Source organism: Thamnophis sirtalis, unplaced genomic scaffold (assembly GCF_051295495.1).
Source record: "Thamnophis sirtalis isolate CommonGarterSnake01/CBP01778 unplaced genomic scaffold, rThaSir2_p1.2 scaffold_2, whole genome shotgun sequence".
NCBI lineage: Eukaryota > Metazoa > Chordata > Lepidosauria > Squamata > Natricidae > Thamnophis > Thamnophis sirtalis.
The window spans coordinates 109,409,514-109,430,374 of NW_028261382.1; the positions used below are offsets into that span (position 1 = coordinate 109,409,514).

Consider the following 20,861-nt stretch of genomic DNA (forward strand, 5'->3'; position numbering starts at 1 on the left):
TATTCCATTTAAAAGGTTATAATATGCAGTTTATTCTCTTATATACAATTATAGCTATACATTTACATAGTTATTCTTCTTCTTTACATTTGTCATTCTTATACGTTTGTTATTCCATTTAAAGGGTTATAATATGCAGTTTATTCTCTTATATACAATTATAGGTATACATTCACATAGTTATTCTTCTTCTTTACATTTGTCATTCTTATACATTTGTTATTCCATTTAAAAGGTTATAATATGCAGTTTATTCTCTTATATACAATTATAGCTATACATTTACATAGTTATTCTTCTTCTTTACATTTGTCATTCTTATACATTTGTTATTCCATTTAAAAGGTTATAATATGCAGTTTATTCTCTTATATACAATTATAGGTATACATTCACATAGTTATTCTTCTTCTTTACATTTGTCATTCTTATACGTTTGTTATTCCATTTAAAAGGTTATAATATGCAGTTTATTCTCTTATATACAATTATAGCTATACATTCACATAGTTATTCTTCTTCTTTACATTTGTCATTCTTATACATTTGTTATTCCATTTAAAAGGTTATAATATGCAGTTTATTCTCTTATATACAATTATAGCTATACATTTACATAGTTATTCTTCTTCTTTACATTTGTCATTCTTATACATTTGTTATTCCATTTAAAGGGTTATAATATGCAGTTTATTCTCTTATATACAATTATAGGTATACATTCACATAGTTATTCTTCTTCTTTACATTGTCATTCTTATACATTTGTTATTCCATTTAAAAGGTTATAATATGCAGTTTATTCTCTTATATACAATTATAGGTATACATTCACATACAGGGCGGGGCATAACCTTTTCCTAGGGGGTCACAGCAACACTTGTAATAACAACACAAATAATTCATACACCATTCGAAAGCCCATCAAAAACTGAGTTTATTGACACGATTTAATAGTCAGTATGACCACCATTAGCCCTTCGAACAGCATTCAAACGAGGTGGATAAGAACACAACAAATCTTCAAACAGTTCCGTTCGATTTTCCAGATTTTTCAACACAGTTTCCAAATTCATTCTCAAAGTTTCAACCAAATATCGATTTTGACCTTGCTCCTGAATCATCAGAGCTTCCACTTCATCCTTAATCCTTAATTATGGCCCCAATGTTCTCTGCCGGATTGAGATCTGGCGAATTTCCCGGCCAGACGTCATTGCCCCAAAATTCGACATTGTTTTCCTTTAACAATTGCTGAGTCGCATTTGCATTTCCGAATCGAATTTTCCAGCCATTCTTAAAGCAAATTTAACATTTAATAGCTCATTCAATTCAGTTTTTTATGGGCTTTAAAATGAGGTGTCGCGGAAGTTGTAAACTGCTGTCGATCTTGCTGTGACCCCCTAGGAAAAGGTTATGCCCCGCCCTGTAGTTATTCTTCTTCTTTACATTTGTCATTCTTATATGTTTGTTATTCCATTTAAAAGGTTATAATATGCAGTTTATTCTCTTATATACAATTATAGCTATACATTCACATAGTTATTCTTCTTCTTTACATTGTCTTTCTAATACATTTGTTATTCCATTTAAAAGGTTATAATATACAGTTTATTCTCTTATATACAATTATAGCTATACATTCACATAGTTATTCTTCTTCTTTACATTTGTCATTCTTACACATTTGTTATTCCATTTAAAAGGTTATAATATACAGTTTATTCTCTTATATACAATTATAGGTATACATTCACATAGTTATTCTTCTTCTTTACATTGTCATTCTTATACATTTGTTATTCCATTTAAAAGGTTATAATATACAGTTTATTCTCTTATATACAATTATAGGTATACATTTACATAGTTATTCTTCTTCTTTACATTTGTCATTCTTATACGTTTGTTATTCCATTTAAAAGGTTATAATATACAGTTTGAGTTGCTTTATTTACCGTCCCATCTGCCTGTTTTAACACCACCTTATTTTCCCTTTATTTCCTCTCTCCCTTCTCTACTTCCTTCCTCCTCTCCTTCCCCTTTCTTCTTCCCTTGCCTCTCCCCTACTCCTATTCTTCCTCTTATCTATTGATAGTACTTCAGCTCCAAGTTCAGAAGAGGCTTTGGACTCAGCAGATATATTGCATCATATATCTGCCCTACTTTTCACCCATGTGGTCTGAAGTTTAGGTTTAGGTTTATTAGATTTAGATGCCACCCTTCTCCCAAGGACTCTTTTTTTTAAAAAAAAAATGGGTTTAATTGGGTTTGGAAGTTTCATTTTGCTTTGCTGGCCGGGAAAAGGGTGATTGTAACAACCTTCAAATGCAGGAAATGAAGAATCAGTCACAGTCCAGATTTTGTCCCTTGCATTGCTCAGTCTATTTAGTTGATTAATACTCAATACTTAGATAATCGATTAAATTTCCCCCATAACATTTGTTTATTAGACATACGCATAGAAGGACCCCATTTTTCTCATGCTTCTCTTGTGTTCTCTAGGCTGCGTGGAGGTACTACGCAACTAATCCTAATAGGATAGATCTCGTTGCCACCTGGAGATTTTACGAGACTGTGGTATCATTCCCATATTTCAGGTAAGTTCTGTACATTGGGACATTTTTGGATCAGTGTCTCAACTTAAGTTCTTTTGAAGGATTGTCTAAGCCAAGCTGGGGAGGAGAACATGTGAAAGGACCAACTTTGTAATGGAAAAGTGGGGGGAAGAATGTTGTTATCACCTGAAGATCCCTCCTTCGGGGCCTTCTTGCTACCTGAGGGTTATGGGAGTTCAGATCTAGGAAGGAACCTCAATTTGGAAGATATTTTGTATTCTTAACAGTGAACAGGTTCTTTGTATTAAGATCCGTATGTCTATGGAGTTCTCAGTCATCCAGGTCATCAGAGCCGAGGTGGCGCAGTGGTTAGGGTGCAGTTCTGCAGGCCACTTCAGCTGACTGTTATCTACAGTTCAGCGGTTCTAATCTCACCGGCTCAAGGTTGACTCAGCCTTCCATCCTTCCGAGGTGGGTGAAATGAGGACCCAGACTGTGGGGGCGATATGCTGACTCTGTAAACCGCTTAGAGAGGGCTGAAAGCCCTATGAAGCGGTATATAAGTCTTAACTGCTATTGCTACTGCTATTGCTATGGTTCTCCCAAAGGTGCTTTTTCAAGAGGCAACTGGACTTTCTGGTTTTTCTTGGAAGACATTTCATTTCTCATCCAAGAACCTTCTTCAGCCCTGACAGGATGATGGGGAGTGGAAGGATTTGTACTCCTTGCAGACAACTGGTCATTTGCATTCTTTTAGAGAGTCATTGAGGCCATCTGGAGGTCTATCTGAGTCATTAGGGTCACCTGGTGATAGTATGAATTGAGTGTGGAGCCTTCTTGGAACTGTTGAAAGGACTGTGTTGTAAACTGGAGAGAGATGATGTCGTATCCCTCCCATCTGTTGAGAAAGGGCTGTTCAACTTTGACATAGATGGCCTCTTTGGCTCCTCTTTCAAACCAACTGTCCTCTCTGTCCAAAATGTGGACTTGGATGTCTTCAAAAGAGTGGACTTTGTCTTTTAAATGCAGATGGACTGCTGAATCTTGTCCTGATGGGTTTGTTCTCCTATGTTGTGCCATGCATTTGTGAATTTATGAAGTTTATGAAAAGAAGGCAAATGACCAGCTCTCTGCAAGGAGTATAACAACTTCAATTCCCCACCATCCAGTCAGAGCTGAAGAAGCTTCTCAGATGAGAAGCGAAACATCTTCAAAGAAAAACCAGAGCATCCAACTGCCTCTTGGAAAAAAAAAACACCTTTGGGAGGATCCTCATGTAGCCCAAACCCCATGGTGGCAGGATTATAGAGCCGAGGTGGCGCAGTGGTTAGGGTGCAGTACTGCAGCCACTTCAGCTGACTGCTAGTTCTGCAGTTCGGCGGTTCAAATCTCACCGGCTCAGAGTTGACTCAGCCTTCCATCCTTCCGAGGTGGGTAAAATGAGGACCCAGATTGTGGGGACAATATGCCGACTCTGTAAACCGCTTAGAGAGGGCTGAAAGCCCTATGAAGCGGTATATAAGTCTAACTGCTATTGCTATTACTATGGGTTTATATGATTGAAGAACCATAAAAACTGAAATGATTCACTTAACAACAGTGGCAAGGAAAGCTGTAAAGTGGGGCAAAACTCACTTAGCAAATTTCTCACTTAGCAACATAAATATTGGGCTCAATTGTGGGTTTAAGTTTCCAGAAAAGAGTAGGGGGAAAAAATGTCTGTGTAGAATCCTTATTGGCAGACTTTGCACAACAGGCTTAATGAAACCATGTAGCATTGGTATTTTGTAACAGCTTGGTTAGTTTTAACCTCATTTCGCTTATTGTATCTCAGCCTATTGTGCAAGGTAAAACCATTGGATTAATACAAACTGGAACATGCCATTGAAACGTATCTCATTTTTAATCCTGTAACTGGGTTAACTATGATATGAAATGTAGCTGCCAGATGTCAAAACCAATAACGCTAATTCCCCCTTCCCCCCCACACTTTTGTTCTCACTTTTTTCTCTCTGTTTCCATCTTCCCAAAGGAAAGAGCAAGTGGATGGAACCAGGTATGTACTTCGGATCTTGGTGTTCCTTTCAGTAGAGCATGCTTTTCTAAGGTGGCTTCCTTCAGATGAGTTATGGAGGTTGGGGGAAGCGACGCTTAAGAGACAGCATTTACAAATTTTAAGGCAGACGTATCGGTAGAACACAATACAGTCGGTCCTTGACTTACAACCATTTGCTCAGTGACCATTCGACACTGAAAAAATGGACTTATGTGTTCTGACCGAGGGCTCACAAGATCATGAAGCAGAATTCTCGTCCCGATAAAATCTCTTTTATTTAGGTTAAGGCAGAGAACCGATTGTTAAATAATTTGAATCCCATCACTGGTTCAAAGTCACCCAGCTGATTTTTATGCCTAAGACAAAAGTAGAATGCATGGACCCCTGCTTAACACCCCCCCACGCATTTTTAAAGAAAAAGAACAGGAAAAATAGTTGTGTGTGTGTTTATGCGCGCATACACACACACAGAGAGTCATTTTTTTCCCCATCAGATTTCAGTGGCCAATTTAATGGCGCAAAGAAGAACGTCCCTGGCTGTTGTTACCCACCTGACGTTCACACCACCTGGATGTGGGGGGGAAAAAGTTGATCCTTTTTCTTATCTTTTTTAGCCAGAAGCTGGGTCTCTTGGATCGGGTTCGTGGTAGCAATCCTAAAGGGAAGCTGTTTACTCCTCTGAATGTAGAGGCAATTGAAGAAAGTCCTTCCAAAGAGTCCAAGAACGTTGTGCTGATTAACCGAGATCGATTGCGAACAGCCTTCCGAATGAAAGCTTATGCATTCTGGCAAAGCTCAGAAGGTAAACTAACTTCCTTTCCTTCTTTCTTTCTTTCTTTCTTTCTTTCTTTCTTTCTTTCTTTCTTTCTTTCTTTCTCTCTTTCTCTCTTTCTCTCTTTCTCTCTTTCTCTCTTTCTCTCTTTCTCTCTTTCTCTCTCTTTTTCTTTCTCCCTCTCTCATTTGTCCCGCCTTTCTTTCTTTTTTTCTTTCTTTTTCTTTCTCTCTCCCTCCCTCCTTTATACCTCCCTCCCTCCATCCTGTCTTTCGTTCTTTCTTTCTCTCTCCATCCTTCAGCCCTCCCTCCTTTCTTTCTTTCTTTCTTTTCTTCTTTTTTCTTTCTCTCTCTTTTTCTCTCTCTTTTTTTTCTCTCCCTCCTTTGTCCCGCCTTTTTTTCTTTTTTTCTTTCTTTTTTTCTTTCTCTCTCCCTCTCTCCCTCCTTCGATCCTCCTGCATCCTATCTTTCGTTCTTTCTTTCTCTCTCCATCCTTTGTCCCTCCCTCCCTCCCTCCTTTCTTTCTTTCTTTCTTTTTTTCTTTTTCTTTTTCTCTCTCTTTTTTGCTCTCTTTTTCTTTCTCTCACTCCCTCCTTTGTCCCGCCTTTCTTTCTTTTTTTCTTTCTTTTTTTCTTTCTTTTTTTCTTTCTTTTTTTCTTTCTTTTTTTCTTTCTTTTTTTCTTTCTTTTTTTCTTTCTTTTTTTCTTTCTTTTTTTCTTTCTTTTTTTCTTTCTTTTTTTCTTTCTTTTTTTCTTTCTTTTTTTCTTTCTCTCTCTCTCTCCCTCCTTCATTCCTCCCTGCATCCTATCTTTCGTTCTTTCTTTCTCTCTCCATCGTTTGTCCCTCCCTCCCTCCCTCCTTTCTTTCTTTCTTTCTTTCTTTTTTCTTTCTTTTTCTTTTTCTCTCTCTTTTTTCCTCTCTTTTTCTTTCTCTCTCCCTCCTTTGTCCCATCTTTCTTTCTTTCTTTTTTTCTTTTTTCTTTCTCTCTCTCTCTCCCTCCTTCATTCCTCCCTGCATCCTATCTTTCTTTCTTTCTTTCTCCATCCTTTGTCCCTCCCTCCCTCCCTCCCTCCCTTCTTTCTTTCTTTCTTTCTTTCTCTTTCTCTCTCTCTCTCCCTCCTTCGTCCCTCCCCATCTTTCTTCCTTCCCCCCCTCCCTCCCTTCCCCCTCTCTCTGTATATGTAAACTTTCTTAGAGTGTAGTTGCAGGAGCAGGTGGCAGAACCTGAGGAGGCAGAGTCAAAAGAGAGACCAGCCTAGAATCCCTGCATACTTATTTAATCTGCTTTATTTATTTTGCCGACTTTTCTTCTGAGCTGAATTGAAACGGATGACTGCACTTACAACCACATTTCGGACCAGAATTTCCATTGCTAACAAAGCGGTTGTTAAGCGAGGCATGTCCATTTAGTGACCTTTTCTGCCATAGTTGCTAAGCAAATCACAGCCGCCGTTAAATGAACCACACAGTTGTTAAGCGAACTCTGCATTCCCCATGGACTGTGCTTGTAGGAAGTTGCCTGGGAAGCTTGCAAATGGCATTCCTGGGACACTGCAGCCGTCATAAACACAGACTGCTTGCAAGTCAGTATTATCGTATCCTATCCTGTCCTGTCCTGTCCTGTTCTGCTCTGCCCAGTCCTGTCCTGTCCTGTTCTATCCTGTCCTGTTCTGCTCTGCCCGGTCCTGTCCTATCCTATCCTGTCCTGTCCTGCCCTGCCCTATTCTATCCTGTCCTGTCCTGTCCTATCCTGTCCTGTCCTGTCCTGTCCTGCCCTGTTCTATCCTGTCCTGTCCTGTCTTATCCTGTCCTGTTCTATCCTATCCTGTCCTGTCCTGTTCTGCCCTGCCCTGTTCTATCCTGTCCTGTCCTGTCCCATCCTGTTCTGTCCTGTCCTGCCCTGCCCTGCCCTTTCCTGACTTGTCCTGTCCTGTCCTGCCCTGCTCTGCCCTGTCCCGTACCATCCCATCCCATCCCATCCCATCCCATCCCATCCCATCCCATCCCATCCCATCCCATCCCATCCCATCCCATCCCATCCTATCCTATCCTATCCTATCTTCTTCTATCCTATTACAAGGGCGTTGATCTTTTCTTCTAGCCTGCAGCCCCCTTCGTTCCTCAAAGATAAGTGCTTTGAACTGGAAGATTTGTTGAGAATGAGACTCTTGAAGTCTCAAGAGTAGAAAGCTCTTACGTGCAAATGTACAAAATGAACAAAGCACTTACCTTTGAATCTTTTTGCATCATGAGCTCCAATTTCCAGGTTCACGTAGTTGAACTGTAAATCTGTTCCTGGCTGTCTGTGCACAGCGACAGAAGAGAAGGAAGAGAGACAGCCAAGGGCACCTTATAAAGCAGCTGCCTGATTCTGAAAAAATGTGGCAGCTGCTTTAATTATCTAGAGAAGGGAATTTTTGAAAAAAGTAAACAAAAGTATTGGAGAAACATACAGAATCAAGAATGGTACATACAGTAGAACCTCTGGTCATGATCAGAATTCATTCCATAACTTTGGTCGCAACCCAATTTGGTCATGACCCAAATCTAATTTTGGAAATTTGGCGCTTACAAAAAAAAATGGCACAGAAGGGGAAATTAGCTGTGAAAAAAATGTGAATTTTTTGGTTGGAGCCTGATTTGGTTGTGGACAGAAGCGTTCGTGACCAGACCAGGGGTGAAATCCAGCAGGTTCTGACAGGTTCTGGAGAACCAGTAGTGGAAATTTTGAGTAGTTTGGAGAACCAGCAAATGCCACCTTTGGCTGGCCTCAGAGTGTGATGGGAATGGAGATTTTCAAGTATCTTTCCCCTGGAGTGGGGTTGGATTGGAGATTTTGCAGTATCCTTCCCCTGGAGTGGGGTTGGATTGGAGATTTTACGGTATCCTTCCCCTGGAGTGGGATTGGATTGGAGATTTTACGGTATCCTTTCCCTGGAGTGGGGTTGGATTGGAGATTTTGCAGTATCCTTCTCCTGGAGTGGGGTTGGATTGGAGATTTTGCAGTATCCTTCCCCTGGAGTGGGGTTGGATTGGAGATTTTACAGTATCCTTCCCCTGGAGTGGGATGGGAATGGAGATTTTGCAGTATCCTTCCCCTGGAGTGGGAGGGAATGGAGATTTTGCAGTATCCTTCCCCTGGAGTGGGAGGGAATGGAGATTTTACAGTATCCTTCCCCTGGAGTGGGGTTGGATTGGAGATTTTGCAGTATCCTTCCCCTGGAGTGGGATTGGATTGGAGATTTTGCAGTATCCTTCCCCTGGAGTGGGATTGGATTGGAGATTTTACAGTATCCTTCGCCTGGAGTGGGGTTGGATTGGAGATTTTGCAGTATCCTTCCCCTGGAGTGGGATTGGATTGGAGATTTTACAGTATCCTTCGCCTAGATTGGGGTTGGATTGGAGATTTTGCAATATCCTTCCCTTGGAGTGGGGTTGGATTGGAGATTTTGCAGTATCCTTCCCCTGGAGTGGGGTTGGATTGGAGATTTTGCAGTATCCTTCGCCTAGATTGGGGTTGGATTGGAGATTTTGCCGCATCCTTCTCCTGGAGTGGGGTTGGATTGGAGATTTTGCAGTATCCTTCTCCTGGAGTGGGATTGGATTGGAGATTTTGCAGTATCCTTCTCCTGGAGTGGGATTGGATTGGAGATTTTGCAGTATCCTTCTCCTGGAGTGGGATTGGATTGGAGATTTTACAGTATCCTTCCCCTGGAGTGGGATTGGATTGGAGATTTTACAGTATCCTTCCCCTGGAGTGGGATTGGATTGGAGATTTTGCCGTATCCTTCTCCTGGAGTGGGATTGGATTGGAGATTTTGCAGTATCCTTCCCCTGGAGTGGGATTGGATTGGAGATTTTGCCGTATCCTTCTCCTGGAGTGGGGTTGGATTGGAGATTTTACAATATCCTTCTCCTGGAGTGGGATTGGATTGGAGATTTTGCCGTATCCTTCTCCTGGAGTGGGATTGGATTGGAGATTTTACAGTATCCTTCTCCTGGAGTGGGATTGGATTGGAGATTTTGCAGTATCCTTCTCCTGGAGTGGGGTTGGATTGGAGATTTTGCAGTATCCTTCTCCTGGAGTGGGATTGGATTGGAGATTTTGCAGTATCCTTCTCCTGGAGTGGGATTGGATTGGAGATTTTGCCGCATCCTTCTCCTGGAGTGGGGTTGGATTAGAGATTTTGCAGTATCCTTCTCCTGGAGTGGGATTGGATTGGAGATTTTGCAGTATCCTTCCCCTGGAGTGGGATGGGAATGGAGATTTTGCAGTATCCTTCCCCTGGAATGTGGTGGGAATGGAGATTTTACAGTATCCTTCCCCTGGAGTGGGATTGGATTGGAGATTTTGCAGTATCCTTCCCCTGGAGTGGGATTGGATTGGAGATTTTGTCGTATCCTTCCCCTGGAGTGGGATTGGATTGGAGATTTTGCCGTATCCTTCCCCTGGAGTGGGGTGCGAATGCAGATTTTGAAGTATCCTTCCCCTGTCATGCCCACCAAGCCACACCCACCAAGCCACACCATGCCCACCAGGCCACAGCCAAAAAACCAGTAGTAAAAAAAAATGAATTTCACCACTGGACCAGAGGTTCTAGTGCAGTGTTTCCCAACCTTGGCAATCTGAAGATGTCCGGACTTCAACTCCCAGAATTCCCCAGCCAGCATTCGCTGGCTGGGGAATTCTGGGAGTTGAAGTCCGGACATCTTCAAGTTGCTAAGGTTGGGAAACACTGTTCTAGTGTACTAACTTCTTTTCTATGTAAAGGAAATGATGGTACCCAGAATAGTTAGGCACACTGAATCTAACATATTAATTTTTTTCTACCTTGCCTTACAACCACAATTGACCCCGAAATTTATGTTGCTAAGTGGGAAATTTGTTAAGTGAGTTTTGCCCCCTTTTACGACTTTCTGTTAAATGAATCGCTGCAGTTGTTAAATTAGTCACACAGTTGTTAAGCGAAACTGGTTTTCAGTCGCAAAAGGGGATCACTAACCCTGGGAAACGGCAACCGTCATAAATGTGAACCAGTTGTCAAGCATCTGAATGTTAATCATGTGACCCTGGGGACGCTACGACGGTCATAAATGTGAAAAGTGGTCATAAACCACTTGTCCTAGTGCTGTTATAACTTCAAACGGTCACTGAATAAACTGTTATAAGTTGAGGACTACCTGTACTGGGTATTTGAACTGGAGAATGTTCAGGATCCATGATTTTAAGTGATTCCAGCCTGAATAAATTGTTTGGATATTGAATGAGCTAATTCCCATTGTCCTAATCTCTTTTGCATCTGGATTATCTTATCTGTATCCATCCGTATCCATTATTTTAGATGCTGGGACAGGGGACCCCCTGGCAGAAGACAGGGGATACAGCAATGAGCTCCTCATGGAAGATCTCATCCCCACACTGAAGATTATCATCCGAGCTGTTAGGTAAATATTGAGCTGCTTGCCAATACTGCTGTACTGACCTAGGCTTCCCCAAAAAGCACGAAGCAGGTCCCTGGTCCTGGCAAAATCTCTTTTATTAAATGAATGTGAATTGCTCTCAACTCCCATTCAGCAAAGGCCTGGTGAACAGTCTTTTAAAGGTGAATTTATGACCACAGACATTATCTAGCTTGGAAAGGTGCCATGTAAATATTTAGCAAACGCAGTGCAGTGCAAGGAAAGACTTGGCACAGAGTCTCTGAGATTCATGGACAGATCTTCACACTCCTGAAATGAACGAACGAATAGCAGTAGACTTATATACCGCTTCATAGGCCTTTCAGGCCTCTCTAAGCGGTTTACAGAGAGTCAGCATATTGCCCCCAACAATCTGGGTCCTCATTTTACCCACCTCGGAAGGATGGAAGGCTGAGTCAACCCTGAGCCGGTGAGATTTGAACCGCTGACCTGCTGATCTAGCAGTAGCCTGCAGTGCTGCATTTAACCACTGCGCCACCTTGGCTCTTGAATTGTTGAATTGAATGAATTGTTTCCTGCAAAAGCCCACTCCTCTTTAGCTCCTCTTTCATTTCCTATGGGAGGGGACATTCACCGTCCACCTGTGGCTTTACGCCCAAGTCGACCCTGATTTCTAAGCTTTTCTTTTCTTCTGGCCGCTCTGCACATGTGCACACTGGGAATAGGCTCCAGCTGTTCCTCTGCCTCACTGCTGCCTAGCTCCGTAGGCACCTGATCACTGCCAGACGGCCTTGGCCCCGTCTCTGCCTCCGATGCAGAGCCCTCGTCTGAGCCTTCCCCAGACTCCAGGACTGGCCCATGTTCCTCCCAACCTCCTCACTGTCCACCTCTGCTGCCAGCTCCACTGGCCACTGGCAGGCCACAATACTGCCAATCCAACTGGAGCTGTCGATCAAGCACCCACATTTAAATGAACTGTCATAAATCAAGGACTACCTCTATTGATAAAAGTCTTGGAGCTGTGTAGGTCTGGGGTTTCCAGCTGCTAGTCCATGGACCACCCTTGATCCATGGTATGCCAGCAATTGCTCCATGCAACAAGCGAAGTCCTAACCGCAGGATGCAGGCAGCATGCAAAACCACACCTCCTCTGGTGGGCCACCACAACTGCATTGCGTATGCGTGTATTTAAAAACCTGTTTACAATTTTGAAAAAAAAATAGTTCAGCAATGTCAATCACATACATTTCAAGCAGTTGCAATCAAGACAGTTTTGCCAATCTGCAGCTTTCCAGATGTGTTTGGTCTTTAGTTCTCATCTTCCCCATAGTTGGGCTGAAAGTGCAAAAGTGGATATAGAGTACATCACTGAAAATCCAGCAACATTTGATTCTTTCTTTATTGAGGGTCAAACCCCACGAGGGAGTGTTATGGAGTACTTTGTGAGCAAGTGGGGGGGTGTTGACCTAGTGGTTCGGACATTGGGCTTGTCAACTGTAAGGATGGCAATTTGAGACCCAACGACCATGCGATGGGATGAGCTCCCATCCCATCCGTTGCCGCAGCTCCTGCCCACCTAGCAGTTTGAAAGCATGCAAATGCAAGTGGATAAATAGGTACCACTTTGGTGGGAAGGTAACAGAGTTCTGTGCCCTTCCGTGTACACTCACACTGGCTACATGACCATGGAAATGTCTTTGGACTATGCTGGCTCCCTTGGCTAGGAAAGGAGGTGAGCACCATCCCCTAGAATCAAACTCAATCCTTTTTTTTTTACGTTTTAGTGGGCCAAAATGCATTTGAGTCACTGGACAGCGAGATGGGTGGCATATAAAACTAATTAATAATAATCCACCAAGGAGGCATTACCTTGATGTGGTTCAGTGGTGGTTTCAAATTTTTTTGGAACCTACTCTGTGGGTGTGGCCTCCTTTGTGGGAATGGCTTGCCGGCCATGTGACCTGGTGGGAGTGGCTTGCCGGCAACGTGTTTTCTTTCTCTCTCTTTCTCTCTCTCTCTCTCTCCTTCCTTTTGTCTCTCTGTCCCTTTTTTCTTTTTTCTTTCATCTCTCTCTCACTCTTTTTCTTTCTTTTTTCTTTTTTCTTTATTTATTTCTTCCTTTCTTTCTCTTTCTCTCTCTTTCTGTGTCAGTCTGTCTGTCTGTCTGTCTGTCTGTCTGTCTGTCTGTCTCTCTCTCTCTCTCTCTCTCTCTCTCTCTCTCTCTCTCTCTCTCTGTGGTTGTATGTCTTACGTGCTCTGAGGAAGATGAGAGCTATGCCAGAGGTTTAACGATATTGGACAAGTCTCATCAAAGGAGCGAGATGAAGAGTGTGTCTCCCATGAAAAATGTGGTAATTTAAAGAAATCCATATTGGATTGGTCATTGCCCAGGTCAACAAAGACTACAGTAGTATTTCCAAATGCAGTCTAAACATTTGGCTGACTGTGCAATGAACCATAACAACAACAACAACAACAACAACAGGCACCCACCACATAACACCCCAGATTTAACAGTTGTCGATAAAAAAGACAAAAAAAAAGTCTGGATAGTGAATGTGGCAGTGCCTAGAGACAGCAGCACAGAAGAGAAAGAATTGGAGAATGTAACAAAATATGAAGACCTACAAATAGAAATAGAACGACTGGCAAAGGCAAGCAAGGGTGGTACCCATAGTCATAGGGGCCTTGGGTGCAATCCCAAAACAACGGAAGCACCTCTTGAACACTAGAGGCATTGACACATTCACCATCAGTCAATTGCAGAAGGCGACTTTACTTGGAATAGTTTCCATCCGGGGATAATATCTGCAACACCGTTAAACATCCAGTTTTGCCTAGCCCAGATCCTTGGTAAGGACTCAATAGGTAGACCAAAAATGCCAAACCCAGCCTGAACATCTGGTTCAAAGATTAGATAATAGATTTATATTTATAGATTTATTTACAGTGATCTATTCTGGTTGAAAGATAATAGATAATTATCTTTCAACAGAAAGGTAATAGATACTAGATATAATATTATTAGTTTTTATATATTGTTATAAATAATAACAGATCTTAAAGAAATCTATATCAGCCTCCAAACCCTGCTTGTACCATAACACAATGACCTCAAATGGCTTGGAATATAATCTAAATCAGGATTGTCAATCTGGCAGCCCATAGGTAGTATATGTCACGCACAGGCCACGCCCTCCCCAGCTCCGCCAAGGGAATAAACGTCGCCATTGGTCACGTGATGCCAATGTGACGCTGCGAGTTTGACCCCCGTGATCTAAATGCTTCCAGCAAGGTTAAAAGTATGTTTTAAACTAAAAACATCTTTTTTTGGAGGGGGGGAAGGGCATTTCAAGCTTGAACTAATTGAAGTTCAAAATGCCATTCACCGCTTTTGTGACTTCAACTGCTAATTTAATTGCTTTAAATAATTAGAATTTACTTTAAATGGCTAAAGTGACTCGATCTGCTGCCGTCCTCCTTACCTGCTTCCTGCTAAGAGTAGCTAATTTGGAAAGTGTAAAAGGAAGGATTTTTAACTGTAATTACCCATTATAAATGGAACTATCAAGACCTGGGCTAGACTTGATGTGTTTCCATTAAATTAAATCCCATTTATTCTCGGTGGCCTGTAACAAACTATTTAAAGAAGGCTACATTAAGCTTGTTTTGAAGGTTTGACTTGAAGAGGATTTAATCAAATCCACCCCATTGAATCAGATATATTCCATGCATCAAATCAGATGATTTTAGATCAAGTTGGTAACATTTCTGATCAATTAGATTTACCAGTCAAAACAGCAACGTGAATTAATTGTAATAAATTTTTTAGCTAGATTCCCATAGTCTTATTGCTTGACTGAATCATTTGTTACTGACTTGTTAACTATTAATAGGAAATCTTTGGGTTTTTAAAAAAAATATCTCTCTTATTGCTTATTAATTACACTTTCATTTAATATTAGTGAGGCTGCTGTTCTTAGTAATATTAGTTTTCCTCTGAGATAAGTCTTAATACTTGATAAGTATTTGACATCAGTGATTACTGTTACAAGTGACTGATTTTTATTATTTCACATGGTTTTTATGATTATGTGATATCCTTTGAATGTTTTTAATAAACTACCAGTGAATATTATAATAAGGTAAAGGTTCCCCTCGTACATATGTGCTAGTCGTTCCCGACTCTAGAGGGCGGGGACTCATCTCCGTTTCAAAGCCGAAGAGCCAGCACTGTCCAAAGACATCTCCGGGGTCATGTGGCTGACATGATGAAACGCCGAAGGTTCACAGAACATTGTTACCTTCCCACCAAAGGTGGTTCCTATTTCTCATATTTTTATGTGCTTTTGAACTGCTAGGTTGGCAGAAGCTGGGACAAGTAACCGGAGCTCACTACGTTACGCGGCACTAGGGATTCGAACCGTCAAACTGCCGACCTTTCTGATCGACAAGCTCAGTGTCTTAGCCACTGAGCCACCGCATCCCTATAATAATATAATATGTTAATGCAGCTAAGAACCGAGATTTCTTAGAGAAACAGAACCACATAAGTCAACTTGGGACAGCCATGCAGTGATTTGCCTAAGGGTGCAGAGGTCATGAAGCATGAAATGTCATCCATCCGATTGAGGCAACTGTGCAAAATTTAGTCCTGCCTTGGGCATGAAAGCCGGCTGGGTGACTTTGAGCTAATCACCAGGAGACTGTGAGTTCTAGTCCCGCCTTAGGCATGAAAGTTGGCTGGGTGACTTTGAGCTAATCACCAGGAGACTCTGAGTTCTAGTTCTGCCTTGGGCATGAAAGCTGGCTGGGTGACTTTGAGCCAACCACCAGGAGACTGTGAGTTCTAGTTTCGTGATAGGCATGAAAGTTGGCTGGGTGACTTTGAGCCAATCATCAGGAGACTGTGAGTTCTAGTCTTATGTTAGGTATGAAAGTTGGCTGGATGACTTTGAGCCAATTACCAGGAAGCTATGAGTTCTAGTCCCGTCTTAGGCATGAAAGTTGGCTGGGTGACTTTGAGCCAATTACTAGGAAGCTATGAGTTCTAGTTCTGCCTTGGGCATGAAAGCTGGCTGGGTGACTTTGAGCCAACCACCAGGAGACTGTGAGTTCTAGTTTCGTGATAGGCATGAAAGTTGGCTGGGTGACTTTGAGCTAATCACCAGGAGACTGTGAGTTCTAGTCTTGTGTTAGGTATGAAAGTTGGCTGGATGACTTTGAGCCAATTACCAGGAAGCTATGAGTTCTAGTCCCGTCTTAGGCATGAAAGTTGGCTGGGTGACTTTGAGCCAATTACTAGGAAGCTATGAGTTCTAGTCCTGCCTTGGGCATGAAAGCCGGCTGGGTGACTTTGAGCCAATCACCAGGAGACTGTGAGTTCTAGTCTTGCCTTAGGAACCCCTTTTTCTGCTGTTTCTTCTTGGACCAGGATTCTACAGTTCCGCCTCTATAAGAAGAGATTTAAGGAGACTTTGAGGCCTTACGACGTAAAGGATGTGATAGAACAATATTCAGCTGGACATCTGGACATGCTTTCCAGAATCAAATACCTTCAAGCAAGGTAAGAGGGCATGGCCCCGTTCGTAGAGTAATCGTGGAGATGATATTGGGAGGGAAAGATTGAGAGGTGATGGCATTGTCACTGCAAGCACTCCTACTCAAAGGGTGTCACTCTTGTAAGAAATTGATGGCTGTGCAACAGACTCCATTAGGTGTCTGGATGTTTATCTCAGGCAAGGTTGCGCATTGTGTTCACCTAACATATTCAATCATACGAATTAGAAACCTTAGTTTTAGTCTATGTAGGTTTTGTGTATTTGAGTGTGTAGTTTAGTATTTTATGTACATCTAAATGGGTCACTTGGTTTACCATTCAGGGTGTTATGCAGACCCAGAGATGGGTTAATGCAGGAATCAAGTTAAGAGTTCTATAGAGACGAGACTTATAAGGTCCAGTGATACAGCCACATAATAGAGGATTATGTGTTGCATTATTATCTTTCTATTCACTTGCCCAGTGAAGTCAAGGCTGAGTAGATGATAGACAGACAGACAGACAGACAGACAGACAGACAGACAGAGACAGATAGACAGATAGAGACAGACAGACAGACAGACAGAGACAGATAGATGGATAGATAGATATAGACAGACAGACAGGTAGACAGACGGATAGAAGGATAGATAGAGAGAGAGAGAGACAGACAGACAGACAGAGATGGATAGCTAGAGAGACGGACGGACGGACAGACAGACAGATAGATAGAGACAGACAGACAGACAGAGAGACGAATAGATAGATAGATAGATAGATAGATAGATAGATAGATAGATAGATAGATAGATAGATAGATAGAGACAGACAGACAGACAGACAGACAGACAGACAGAGACGGATAGAGATGGATGGATGGATGGATGGAGGTAGGTAGGTAGGTAGGTAGGTAGGTAGGTAGGTAGGTAGGTAGATAGATAGATAGATAGATAGATAGATAGATAGATAGATAGATAGATAGATAGATAGATAGATAGATAGATAGATAGATACGGACGGACAGACAGATATAGATAGATAGACAGACAGACAGACAGACAGACAGACAGACAGACGGGTAGATAGATAGATAGATAGATAGATGGATGGATGGATGGATGGACGGACGGACGGAGGAATGAAGAAAGAAAGAAAGAAAGAAAGAAAAAAGGAAAGGAAGGAAGGAAAGAAGGAGGAGATGGATGGGAAAGAGGGGTAAGAGAAGGGTGACAGGTAAAGGCAGGAAGGCAGGAAGGAAGCGACATTTTTGTTAATGGCAATTTCTTTCTTGTAAAACACCTTTCTTGAAACTTGTGCCTCCATATGCTCTAAAACAGGGGTGTCAAACATGCGTCGTCATGGCGGTGTCACATGACATATCAGGACTTCCCCCCCTTCGCTAAACCATATGGGGGCAGGGCCAGCATGTGATGCATTTGCTCCGCGGGCCACGAGTTTGACAACCCTGCTCTAAGTCTTCAGCTCTTAAGATGTCCACAGACAGCCACTTGTCCTGCTTGTGCAGGGGGTTGGACTAGAAGACCTCCAAGGTCCCTTCCATTTGTTATTCTATCATTATTTGACCAAGAGGCCTATTGCAGGTAGTCCTAATGTTGGCTGGGGAATTCTGGGGAGTTCAAGTCCACAAGCCTTAAAGTTGCCACCCCCCCCCCCCCCCGAGTGATTACAGTATATAATACGACTATATCTAGCAGCCCTTATGTTCTGTTTCCATCTCTTTTCAGAATAGATATGGTTTTTGCACCTGGGCCTCCATCTACTCCCAGACACAGGAGATCACAGAAAGGGGGCACCTTCTCCTACCCTTCGCAGCAGTCTCCAAGGTGACATTTTTGTGTGTGGGGGGGGGGGGAGGTCGCCCCTCAGTGAAAGCCACATTTCCATCATTTTCTCCCTGGTGTCATCATTCCCCCCGCATTTCCATTAAGCGCCAGCCAGAGGTGGCCTTCAGCGAGTTCTCACCGGTTTGAGCGAATCGGTAGCAGCAGCTGCGGGAAGCTCCGCCCAGCCACCCCGCCATAATGGGCAAGCACTGCGCATGCGCAGAAGGCGGTGTACATGTGCAGGTGAGAGGCACCTGAGTGAAGCAAGCGCATGTACCCTCACATTTGCGAACCAGTAGCAAAGGTGGTATTCAGCAGGTTCTGACCAGTTCTGGAGAACCGGTAGTGGAAATTTTGAGTAGTTCGGAGAACCGGTAAATACCACCTCTGGCTGGCCTCGCCCCCATCTATTCTCCGCCTCCTGAGTCCCAGCTGATCAGGAGGGAATGGGGATTTTACAGTATCCTTTCCCCTGCCACGCCCACCAAGCCACACCCACCAAGACATGCCCACAGAACTGGTAGTAAAAAAAAATGTGAATCCCACCACTGACCGGTAGGGACGGTAAGGGAATCTCACCTCTGGCTCCAACGTAGTGTGGACCATAGATATGTTTAATGCAGTTAAAACTGAAAAATGTACATTCTTTTTTTAAAAATAATTTTTATTAAATGTTTTAATCTTTAAAAACAATAGGAAAGACACAGCAAAGGAAAAAAACACAAAAGACAAAACAACACAGAACATACATAACAATATACAATAATTTTACAGCTTTCTATATCGGCTTTCCTTCTTAGCTTTTATAATTGTCCCTTCTGCATTGCCTTCTGTTAGGTAAGCTCCCCGTTGGGAGAGCGAGTACGTTCAGCGAAGTGTTGTGAGAGTTGTGTTGGAGAACACACAAACCAGCATACAGAGACACTGCAGTTTAAATGGGCTTTTATTTTCATGGAAAATAGAGGTATCAGAGTCCATCAAACAGTCCAAGTCATTCACAGATAAGACAGTCAGTCATCAATTTCTTTCAGTTAAGGGATAATCCAAATAACATAGTCCATAATCATACAAACAGTCCGGTACTCAAAGTTTGCTAACAGCTGCAAAACTTACAATAGCTCACGGCACTTCCAGATCAGCCCAGCATCTAACAAACAGAGAGCTAACAGTCATTCTGGCTCCCTCTTATGGCCGATTGAGGAAAACAGCAACCAATCACATTTTACAGTATGATTTAAAGAAACAGGTACAACATTGTTATATGATTTATATATTGCCAACCCAACCGTTAGATTATATTGCTAACACCTTCCTCTCACTATAACCTTGCCCTATAATGTAACAAACATAATATTAACACTTATAATAGTATTCATTATGTACTTTCTTAAAGGTACATTCTTATATCTAAAAATCAAAAATACCTCATCACTTCTGTGTAAATGCACTGTAAACTAGAAATATTTGTAGGAAGAATTTAAATGGTTTTCTTCTGGTTTACCTCTGTGTAAAATGGAACCTTATTTCCTTTTAGGAACGAGCCATTCATAAGTAAAGCATCTGCAGATGATGCGGAAGACCAAAGCATGATGGGCAAATTTGTCAGAGTGGAAAGACAGGTATGATCAGCAGTTTGGCTCCATGTTTTTCTCAAATGCAGATTCAGAACAGAGCTGGAAGGGACTTTGGAGGTCTTCTAGTCCAGCCCCCTGCTCAAGCAGGAGACCCTATACCTGTGATGGCAAACCGATGGCATGGGTGCCAGAGGTGGGACATAGAGCTATCTCTGTGGGCACATGCCCTGTCACTGCTCTTCTGGTTTCCAGCAGATGCATACGCACTGTCCAGCTAGTCTTCGCATGCGCCGGGCTGTCAAAAAATCCAAAGAGCATGTGATCAGTGCGAGCATGCCACCTGGTCTTCTTGCGCATGCATGCGCAGCAACCAACTGGTCTTCAGGTTTCCAGTGCTGCAGTGCACATGCATGTGTTTGGGCACTTGGTGCTGAGAAGTTTCACCATCCCTCCCCTATACCATTTCAGACAAATGGTTGTCCAGTGTCCTCTTAAAAGCCTCCAGTGATGAAGGACCCACAAATTCTGAAGGCAACTCTTGTTCCACTGGTTGATTGTTCTCACTGTTAGGAAGTTTCTCCTTAGTTCTAGGTTGCTTCTCTCCTTGCTTAGTTTCCATCCATTGTTTCTTGTCCTGCCTTCTGGTGCTTTGCAAAATAAGTTGACGCCCTCCTCCTTGTGGCAGCCCCTCAAATATTGAAATCCTGCTATCATGTCACCCCCAGTCCTTCTTTTCTCTAGACCGGCCGTACCCAGTTCCTGCAACCATTGTTCATATGTGTTAGGTAAGCTCCCCGTTGGGAGAGTGAGTGTGTTCAGAGAAGCATTGTGAGAGTTGTGTTGGAGAACACATTAACCAGCATACAGAGACACTGCGGTTTAAATAGGCTTTTACTTTTGTGGAAATAGAGATATCGGAGTCCATCAAACAGTCCAAGTCATACACGGATAAGACAGTCAGTCATCAATGTCTTTCAGTTAAGGGATAATCCAAATAACATAGTCCAGTAACATATAATCAGTTCGGTACTCAAAGTTTGCTACAGTTGCAAAACGTACAATAGCTCACGGCACTTTCAGCTTCCAAAAACACTCAGATC

The 20,861-nt window shown here is 42.4% G+C and overlaps 1 protein-coding gene across 1 annotated transcript in view; it reads left to right on the forward strand.

Annotated features, from left to right (window-relative positions):
• Positions 1 to 20,861, forward strand: part of KCNQ3 (potassium voltage-gated channel subfamily Q member 3) — a 176,735-nt gene that overhangs the window by 153,424 nt on the left and 2,450 nt on the right. Inside the window, exons 8-14 of the mRNA XM_087706674.1 lie at positions 2,503 to 2,597; positions 4,588 to 4,611; positions 5,226 to 5,413; positions 10,726 to 10,828; positions 16,239 to 16,370; positions 18,089 to 18,187; positions 19,722 to 19,806. Coding sequence (XP_087562800.1) covers positions 2,503 to 2,597; positions 4,588 to 4,611; positions 5,226 to 5,413; positions 10,726 to 10,828; positions 16,239 to 16,370; positions 18,089 to 18,187; positions 19,722 to 19,806 — 726 coding nt within the window. The remainder of the gene's footprint in view (positions 1 to 2,502; positions 2,598 to 4,587; positions 4,612 to 5,225; positions 5,414 to 10,725; positions 10,829 to 16,238; positions 16,371 to 18,088; positions 18,188 to 19,721; positions 19,807 to 20,861) is intronic.